The sequence below is a fragment of the Anabas testudineus genome, chromosome 16 (assembly GCF_900324465.2).
Source record: "Anabas testudineus chromosome 16, fAnaTes1.2, whole genome shotgun sequence".
NCBI classification, from domain to species: Eukaryota; Metazoa; Chordata; class Actinopteri; order Anabantiformes; family Anabantidae; genus Anabas; species Anabas testudineus.
In genome coordinates this window covers 12,991,467-13,001,466 of record NC_046625.1, presented here as the reverse complement: position 1 = coordinate 13,001,466, position 10,000 = coordinate 12,991,467, and the positions used below count along the sequence as shown (strand labels likewise).

The 10,000-nt window shown below is 38.5% G+C and overlaps 1 protein-coding gene across 1 annotated transcript; it reads left to right on the top strand.

Moving 5' to 3' along the window:
- The first annotated feature begins 4,173 nt into the window (after nucleotides 1–4,173).
- si:ch211-254p10.2 (solute carrier family 40 member 1) lies at nucleotides 4,174–8,459 on the top strand. Its single transcript, XM_026372456.1, has 9 exons — nucleotides 4,174–4,253; nucleotides 4,826–4,931; nucleotides 5,037–5,104; nucleotides 5,244–5,403; nucleotides 5,688–5,803; nucleotides 6,015–6,141; nucleotides 6,299–6,553; nucleotides 6,843–7,523; nucleotides 7,918–8,459. The coding sequence occupies exons 2-9, from the start codon at nucleotides 4,829–4,831 to the stop codon at nucleotides 8,175–8,177; spliced, it is 1,770 nt and encodes a 589-aa protein (XP_026228241.1). The 5' UTR covers nucleotides 4,174–4,253; nucleotides 4,826–4,828; the 3' UTR covers nucleotides 8,178–8,459.
- The last annotated feature ends 1,541 nt before the right edge of the window (nucleotides 8,460–10,000 follow it).

Sequence of the window (10,000 nt, the reverse complement as noted above, 5' to 3'; positions counted from 1 at the left end):
AAGACGTTTACTATCACACTTGCTTATGCTTCTTCTGTTATTATACTGTGGCACACTACACAAGGGTTTTTAGTAAACCAAGACATGTTGTTCCCACAGCATATCAGCCAACAAGAAATACAAAAGTCTCCTGATACAAACTGGGAAGAAGTGTGGACAGACAAGTCAGCTTATTTTTACACTCTAAATAACATGTTTTCCCCAGTTGAAAGTATAGAAAAGTAAGAAATAGAACAACTAGAAACAGACAACTTTTCAGGACACACCAATTTTTGGATTAGAGTTGATTTCTAATAACCTCTTACTCTGTAAATCAGTAACTCACTGGTAATTTGTATAGGTACAAAAATGGAAGAATAACATGTATATCCACTGGTGAAATCAAAAAGAATTCAGACACCTTCCCTTTCCACACACTTTACAATGTTATTGATTCAGTCACAATTCATTACTTTTTGCCCATCACAAGTGTCCGACTGTCCTTACGAGGTCCAGACATAGCCCAGACTGTAAACTGAAGAAAGAGATCGGAGGATCATAGTAAGCACTTCTAATACAATTGGATGACACTAAAGAGGATCTGCCAGGATGAATGGGATAAACTGCCCAAATGCAGGTGTGCAAAGCTTGTAGAGATCTACTCAAGAAGACTTAACGCTTTAACTCCTGCCTACAAAGCTTCTACAAAGTGAATCAAGTGTCTGAATACATTTGTAATAAGACATATAAGTTACTGATTTTTAATAAATTTGTAAAGAACAATCTAAAAACACATTTCCCTTTGTTTTATATATGTATGGGTTATTGAGCACTGACTGATGAGCAAAAATGGCAATTGTATCTACTTAAAATTCAATCGACAACATAATAAACTGTGCAAAAGGTCTTAATGACTTAAGGAAAGATTAACTGATTAGTGTGACTGTATCAAGAGTTCTTATCTTTCTTGCTTCCACTTTCTTTATGGCTTTTATCAATTTTCTTCATGGCTGAGGCCAATATACTTAAAATCAGTTTGGATTGTTCACTAAAATGTCCAGTTACTGAAGATGAATTACCTTAAGCTATAATACCAGTGCCAGTATTTATTAAATCAACTCTAACTAAAACTAACTAGCTTATTGTTCAATTTTACTCTTATTATTTATTATCTCTTCTGCCATTTCCTTGTTATTTGAGGGACGTCCTCTGCTGCCACGGTACAGCAGCTCTGCATTAGAAGTATTGGTGTATGGAATTCAATCTTCCCTTATCCAGGAGCTTGAGGTAAAAAGATCTGATTTTAGAAAACCAAGATCCAAAAAATGGAAATGTACTGTACAACATTAAGTTATCTAAAACCTGTTATTTCCCGGAGTTCCATAATATACACTGCTCGAAAAAATTGAAGGAACACTTTTTAATCAGAGTTCATTTTAATCAGAGAGCAAGTTCATTTATATCTTTCATCCCTTGCTAGAAATTATTTTATTGTCATGTCATGTTTGGCAGCAATTAATAGAAAATGTTGGCACTCCTAGAGTAACACAGCTATTCTGACAGATTTACAGATTTGTTAGAAGACACATGAATATAAAGTGGATCCTAATGTTGCACTCTAGTAGAAATACAGTAGCTTGGAAGAACTAAATGCATATCACTGCAGATCCTTCCAAAGTAACTTAAATTATATTCTGGCACTGACTTTCATGACTGGTGTAGATTTGCTATGCATGCAATTTACAATCATCATCATCATCAATATCACCTACACAAGTGGCAACAACTCAAATTGTTAAGAGCTATTACTTTACTAATGCACTTTGAAAATAACCTGCAGATGGAAAAAAATAAGCTGATCCCTTACGAATTGGATTTTATACAAACCTTTAACAAAATTGCCCACTGAAAATATGCCTGGATATTACATGATAATCATGTCTTACTGAAATAATTTAATGACTGAGTGATGAGGGAAAAACAAATCTGATACTCTGTACTAAAATGTACATTGTTATTTCAGTGGGAAAAATGGTTAGAAGATGCATCTCAGATCTTTTTTTTTTTCTTTGTCTTAGAATGGTAAAATGCTTATTCCTTTTTACTGTTGTTATCCTCAGAAGTAAGAATAATCTAGTACAATATAGTATATTCAACTGGTTTGACAGCCAAAAATGATCTTCTCTCAGCTTCACAATAGCTTGTTGTTCGTCAATAGCAGCAGCTCTCCGGTTTTCATGTCGATTATAAATTAAGTCTGAACAGGCAAAATCCAAATCTGAAGCTGAGCGTAGACATTCAGTGCTATTTATTGTTTGACAAATCAATGTAATAGGACACACCCGGCAACAAAACACACCTGTCAGTCACATATTCCAATACTTCAAACAAAAGGCGCCATGTTCTAAGTTGTTTATCAGATCTAGACGTAAACACCTGGAAATAAAAGCTGAAATATTTTGTCTCATACTCAAACCCAAATGTTTTTAGTCTGAAGCAAAAAGAAAGGAATTGGCCTCACTTTCACAATACATTTGGAGGGCAGTGTATACAACACCAGTAAAATTCATACAATAAACTGTAGAAACAGAGTAGTAGCAGTACTGATGAGTTTAGGAACATACTAAGGCTGACAAATACATTTAACATTGGAGATGAAAACATAACTGTTAAAACTATGTTGACTGGTTTAATTATCCTAATACAACTGATCCCTCAGAGGTTGAAAGCCTCAGTCTAATAACCTGTCAACTACAGATTGTCCAGGACCAGGTACATATTTTAGTATTAACATAATTTTGAATTTTTATTTGTGTATGACATGTATCACAACCTACCTGTAGAGCACATCTGGAATCGGACTGGCCTTCACTGTATTCACTACAGCAGCAATAAAGATGCCAGCCTCTCAGGTGTGGTCACTGCTACTCTTCATAATCTTCAGCCTAGGCCTTTCCTCCATGTTTGGAAATCCAGACGAGGTCCTTAGTTCCCATTGGACCTACACGTGGCTCCATCATGAATTCTCATCACATCATTCTTTGACATCCTTAGTGTGGTATACATCTGGATTAAAAACATCATATTGTAATTTATGTCATTATTATATGTTCTTCAATATTACAACATATTTGAATAACAAAAACCTCACGGCAAGTGACTTGGCGGTTTATTAGCCCTTTCATGCTTTTCATGGTTTTTGAAGAATATGTTGTGACTGAAGCTGAAAAACAACAAGCATATAATGGCTGAATCACAGATTATGTAGGAAAAATGTCCTAGGTCTATAACATCACTATGTGGAATTTGTTCAATCTGGTACAAATTGAAAAGAAAACATTGATTTTCCACTCTATTACCCCCACAGGTACACGTCCACTTTGCTGATGTTCAAACCTATCTAGATTTTTTATTTTTTTACAGTTTTACAGTTTAAATGGCATTATCACTAGCAGTGCTATCAAACCCTTATGATTGCAATATTTTTAATATGTTTGTATTGTACTGAGTATTTATATTGTTGAAGGAAATCAAACACTGCACAACATTTCTGAGAAAAATAAATAACTGACTAGCAAGCGGAGGTGTTAATATTTGATTTAAAGGAAGACAGCTGTTAATTTCCTGTGTTGATGTTGTGAATGATAGTAACAATGTCTCTAAATTGGTTTTTGTAATCAGTACAAGCGTGTACAAATATTACTAGTAGTAGTAATGATGTGTTTGTGTGCACAGTTAACTTCCAATTATGAAGTTCAATTAATGATTCAATAATATTAAGTAATTCACATTCTCGTTTGCCTCAGACAAGCTTCTGTTTTGTCTTTCTGCCCTCTGTTACCTGCCAGTGTGACGAGTGATTGCACGATGCGTCCATTATGTAAGATTTTTTTTTTTTTGCACGTCAACATGGCATGTGGGTGTATGAGAATATCAGGACTGTGCTTGTGTGCATGAGGGTGCATGCATGTGCTCACTGGCCATGCGCACGTGTGTGCATGTGGGTACTTTTTGTGATGTGGGTGATATTGTCCCCCCCAGTGTCACGTGCTTTGGAATATGCTGGCTGCCTTTGTTGTCCCTCTGCCTGTTCTGCTTTTCTGGCACTTTCATACAATGGTGCACTTGAACACAGTGATGTTATTAAGCCTTTCAAACTACTACAGCTTGAATTCCAGCTGTCAGGAAAGGCTAGCATCCCCATGTAGGATACATGGCTCAGGATACATCATTGAGGACCAACAGCAAGAACTGAGTGTAACATCACAACAAAGGTGACTATTGACCCTGTACTGACTTAAATTGCTTTAATTACTGTCAGTTTAAAGACATTTATAGAGATCTGTAAGGTGTGATGCTAATGCTACCTTCAGTATTGCCATATACCTGGTGAGTTCTTGTTTGATGTGGCTTCTGTGTTTTAATCTTACTTCCTTACAATCCAACTTATTGCACAGTAGTAGTGAATATTCATTGAACAAAAAATCTGATGTAGCTGAGGTGAAGGAAAGATGTAGGCATACTGTTAAGTCCAAAAGGGCACCACGTTCCAACTAATAGTATTAAGTTGCTGGCAAAGGAAAGCCATTTAATTAGTTACTACAGAAATAGCTACCTACTGTGTCAATAAGCAGATAACCATAACGGTATAAGTGATCTGAAAATTATCGCACCCATTAACCAGCAAGGCAAACTTTTTAGAACCTAATTTATGCAGTCGAAATATCTACAAGTGCGTGCTGCTGCCTACAGTAATAAAAACTGTCCTATCAAGAATAGGAGTGCAACAAGTCCAATATGGTTGTTTTTGTTGTTGTTATTGTTTTTACCTTCAATCCTACTCTAGGCAATGTCCCAACGAGCTGATGCCTCCCAGTGTGGTGGGGTTGTGGTTGAGTTTGAGTCTGATGACGTCAGGGATGCAAGAACTAAAAAAGCTAGAAGTATTCCAGGTGAACTCATCTTTAAATCTACCTACAATCTACCTAAAATTTGGTCTGCATGTTTGCACTAAATGTAATGTGCACTCATTTGATTCTCATGCGTTTTCTTGAAAGGTTCAGCTCTTATCTACCTCAAGGGTCCCAAGTTTCTCATTTATGTCAGCGGAGCGTTGTCAATGTGGGTAAGAATCATTTCCTGAAGAAACTGGAGCAATACAGTAGATAAGACATCAAAACATAAATAACGGCAAGGTAGTCTTACTATAACCAGTGTCTTGCAAAAGAACACATAATGACAGCCTCGTATGTTTTATTAAACAGGGTGACCGCATGTGGCACTTTGCTATCTCTGTCTTCCTGATTGAGCTGTACGGCCGCAACTTGCTGTTGACTGCGGTGTTTGGATTGGTAGTGGCTGGGTCAGTGCTCCTGCTTGGGGCTTTGATTGGAGACTGGGTTGATCGCAATCCCAGAAATAAAGGTGTACAACAATTTCACACCAACTGAACATTTTAACATCCAGAATATCATAGCACAGTGATGTAGATCAGTGGATCTCAGCTTGGGCCCACAAGTCTGCTGACTTCCTATCCTGTTGTGTGGTAAACTGCATTAGCTCAATGTCCCTGCTATGGTAGCGAGACTCAACACCAGCAGGACCCAAGGCACACAGACATCTTTCAAAACAAGCATGATCTGTTTTACAAATTATGTTATCTATGTTGTAAGATTCTAAAACCATTTTCTTTTTTTGTCCCGTTTTAGTTGCACATGCATCTCTTTTCATTCAGAACATCTCAGTGACAGTATGTAGCATTGTGCTCATGTTGGTGTTCTCATATAAGCAAAGGATCGAACAGATCTGGGATGGATGGCTTACTGTAAGTAGAAAAAATATGTGACTAATAGTTACTTTTCATAACTTGATAATTTGTTGATCTGCAAACAGGATACTCGCCATGACTGTTACACAGAGGAGTTATTGCTGCTGTTGTTGTTCCCCCTGTCCTGTGTCCCTGTTGCCTCTTCTTCTGAGCTTGTGGCTACTCTGTGCTGTCATAGTAACATGTTGCATCACAAAACTTACGCAAGGTGGTTTGTTATACGGTGGTGATCATCCTGGCAGATGTGGCAAACCTTGCAAGCACAGCGCTGACCATTGCCATTCAGAGGGACTGGATTGTGGTTATCACAGGCTACAACCGAGGTCACCTAGCTGGTGAGGCGATTCACTTTTTTTATGCATTGGTTTGCTTTCCAGGTTTGTCACAGGCATGCATTCACTAGTAATAGAGTAATAGGAATATCATCCTGGTACTGCTTAAACTCCAGAAGTGGAAACTCACTAACCTCTGTGTCTTTCCCCCTCACAAAAGGAATGAATGCAACAATGAGGCGGATAGATCAGGTGACTAATATCCTGGCCCCACTCGCAGTGGGACAGGTCATGACCTTGGCCTCCAACGTTGTTGGCTGTGGCTTCATCTTAGGCTGGAACCTTGTTTCTCTCATTGTGGAGTTCTTCTTCTTGTCACGGGTGTATCGCATCGTCCCTGCTCTTTCAGTCAAACCACCAACTATGGAGGTGGATCAAGTGTATCTGCCGAGGATCGAGAGGATAAGGTCGCAAGGTATTGACTGAGGGGTTTTTTTTTTTATGATTTCTTATTTACTCTTTTTTCCAAGTTTTTAATGCTAGAATGTCATAAATACAAGAAAACTGGAAGCAAAATCATTGACTCCAACACATGCTTGTTTATAAAAAAAGGATAAACAGTCATTATTATGGGTGCTGATCTAGTGAAATGATTTAATGTAAAAGAACTGTAATTTCATTTTATCTTCACACTGACCATCTAGGCATATATTGTTGTAAAATAATAGAAGGAAGTGATAGATGAAATTCCTCTTTCTCATCAGGAGAAGATAATGTTGCACAACCTCAACCTCCAACAGAAGGCAACTGCAACGCTAGCCTGAATCTTAAAGAAATCACTAACCTGCCACTGTGTTTCCGGAGGTTTCGCTGGTTGGTGAGCACCTGTAAGGACGGCTGGAGGGCCTACTATCGACAGCCTGTCTTCCTAGCAGGAATGGGTTTGGCTTTCCTTTACACCACAGTGTTAGGATTTGACTGCATCACGACTGGTTATGCCTATACTCAGGGCATAAGCGGCTCTCTCCTAAGTTTGCTGATGGGTGTTTCAGCTATCACAGGGTTGATGGGCACTGTGATGTTCACCAGACTCAGGAAGACCTATGGCCTGGTTAATACAGGCATCATCTCAAGCTGCCTCCATCTGGGCTGCTTGCTGCTGTGTGTGTGCTCTGTGTTTGCCCCTGGCAGCCCTATGGATCTTAGTTTGCTGATGCCCTATATTACCTTCAACTCCTCTATTGAGTTTGGAGGGATGACAAGCCAAAGGCAAAAACATACCAATCCGATGAGGGGAGGCAGCAATCAACCACTGGTACCTGACCGCTCTTCCATTCATTGGACCAATAACACTGTGCTTTTTGACAACGTACCCTCTGGCACAGCACCAGAATCTTATATCTCCATTATCCTGCTGTTCTTAGGCGTCATCACTGCACGTATTGGTGAGTAGAAAATCTCACTTGTTTCAATGGACACCAAAACATACAGATACATACAATATCAAAATTAGCACAAATTATCACAATTTTAATAATTTTTACACTTTAACCTTATGCATAAAGCTAAAATGCAACAGTGAGTCGAGGTGCACATTAACACAGCCTATATTTTTGTGGCCTAGTGAGTGGCCAACAGCATGCCCCACAATTTCACCATCTAATAATTGTTTTTGAGGGAGCCTTATAAGAATATCAGTGTAAAAAGACCAGGAATAGTTAGGCTCTACATAATTGTCCCCTATCTATTCTACATCTACATAATACCCTATCTGTTAAGATCAATGGCTAATTAAAGAAACAGGTCAACTTTTAAAACCCACTGAAATCCGTGTTATAGGTCTCTGGTCCTTCGACTTGACAGTGACGCAGCTTCTGCAGGAGAACATCTGCGAGTCAGAGAGAGGTGTGGTAAATGGTGTGCAGAGCTCTATGAATTACCTTATGGATCTGCTTCACTTCATCATGGTGATCTCTGCTCCACAGCCACAACACTTTGGCATCCTAGTTATCATTTCTGTATTATTCATCACCACTGGGCACACTATGTACTTCCTGTATGCACACAAAGCCAAGAAAAAACGGCGCCTCGACACATAAGGAGCAAACATGGCCCACAATTCCAGGCAAGAGATGCTCACAAGCTCTGACTCCACTCAGCACCTGTGAAATGAATGTCTCCCTTCTGTTCCTTCAGCAATTTTATTGCAACACTCCACTCCCGACTTAGCCATTCATTTCAGCACAACACAGCAAGTGCCTATAACACCTCTGTTGCTTTCTTCCAGCAGGGCCATGTGCCATAGCAGCAAACAAGAACTCAGGTGAAGTAGAGTGGGAGACACGCTCTCCCTTCGTGTACATACGTTGAGGTGGCTACAATAAATGCAGCAAGGATACCTTCAAGGGAAATGTCCTAATCTAATGTACAGCAGGACACAAAGGAAAAAGCTAAGGCACAGGCACATGCCTTTGCAAACCCTGTAGGATTACTGCAAGACTTTCAGCAAACAAGCCTGTTAACAGACATAGCTTTTTGGATGGGAGGGTGGATAGAAGAGAGATAGTTTCGAATCTTCACTCAGTAAAGAACTGGTGTTGTGAGGAAAACTTACATGATACATGAATATACAAACAGGATTGGACAGTACTTTGACAAGTGGCATTGATGTTACTGATCCGTCCACTTGGAAATATTCCAGGATGTCCAAAAAGGAACATAAAGGGAACTTGATGTGAGGGATTATAAAAAAATAAAAACAGAAAGGCACCCCCCCCCTTTAATGGACAGCAGTGAAAGGACAAAGTATTTCCTTCCCCTGGTTTGTTTCTCTGTGGATGAATCAAGCCAACATTTGCCTTTCTTTTTGTGCATGTGAACCTGGCTTATGGATTACAACTAAATCATTTTCATGCATATGTACTTGTATCAAACTTCATTACAAACGATTTTATTCTAATTGCTTGTGTATTTTGATGAATTAAAATAGTTTCCAAACTTTCTTTCCTTCACATTTAAAGAGTGAGATTCATAGTTTTATAGAAATCCAAGAGTAAAACAATCTTCACTTTGTGATGTTTTGAAACCAGTCTTAGCTAAATACAAAAGTTGATACTCGTATTGGCAATATTGTAATACACTTTGCCTCATTCTTTTATAGTTCTGACGAACTCAACATTACCTTACCTCAACTAGGAAAACTAATGGGAATATGACTTGGGAATTCCTCTCAGCTACTGTATGTTTTCATAACTCCTTCATGTACAGTGAAAATAACATCAAAGTTTAAGCTTTTGTCAAACAACCAGCAACACATCTCAATATATTTGTATAATTTTCCTGTGAAATTTCATTATTGTATGTTGTCCTTATTTTTTCAGACTGACAATTATGATAATAAAGATGACTGAAGAGGATCTTTTGCCTCAATTCTTCTGAACAGAATAATTAACAAATAATGACTTAAACATTTGTAGTAGTTAGTAGGGCTGTCCTGAATACAGTTTTTGGGCTCTGGAGCTGTGGTTCTAATACTTAGCGAATAGTCGTATGCAGAATGAAACGAGCTGTAAATAAAAAAAATAAATAAAAACTAGGTAGGCAGCGCACTTGGCAGTTGTAACAGTTATAACAGCAGTGTGCACATTGCAAGAAACTATCAATATGAATAAAAATGAGCTACAGTATAATAAATATACCAAGGTTTCTAGCGTAGTTGGTGCACTAAGTCTGGCTGGGGATCTTTGCTGCATGTCTCTTATCCCACGTTTCTCTTCTCTGGCTCTTCACTATCAAATAAAGGTGAAAATGCACTCTACTCTGATGGGGTTGAATATATACACAGATATAAACGTGTCACATTTACTGTACACACTCCCATGTTGTGGCCATATGCAAATGAAATGCAACGGCCTTTTCTGGC

Coding starts and splice junctions, on each gene's coding strand:
- si:ch211-254p10.2 (XM_026372456.1), top strand. CDS start 4,829: ATGTCCCAACGAGCTGATGCCTCCCAGTGTGGTGGGGTTGTGGTTGAG. Junction 4,932..5,036: donor AAAAGCTAGAAGTATTCCAG/GTGAACTCATCT, acceptor TTTTCTTGAAAG/GTTCAGCTCTTATCTACCTC. Junction 5,105..5,243: donor GCGGAGCGTTGTCAATGTGG/GTAAGAATCATT, acceptor TTTATTAAACAG/GGTGACCGCATGTGGCACTT.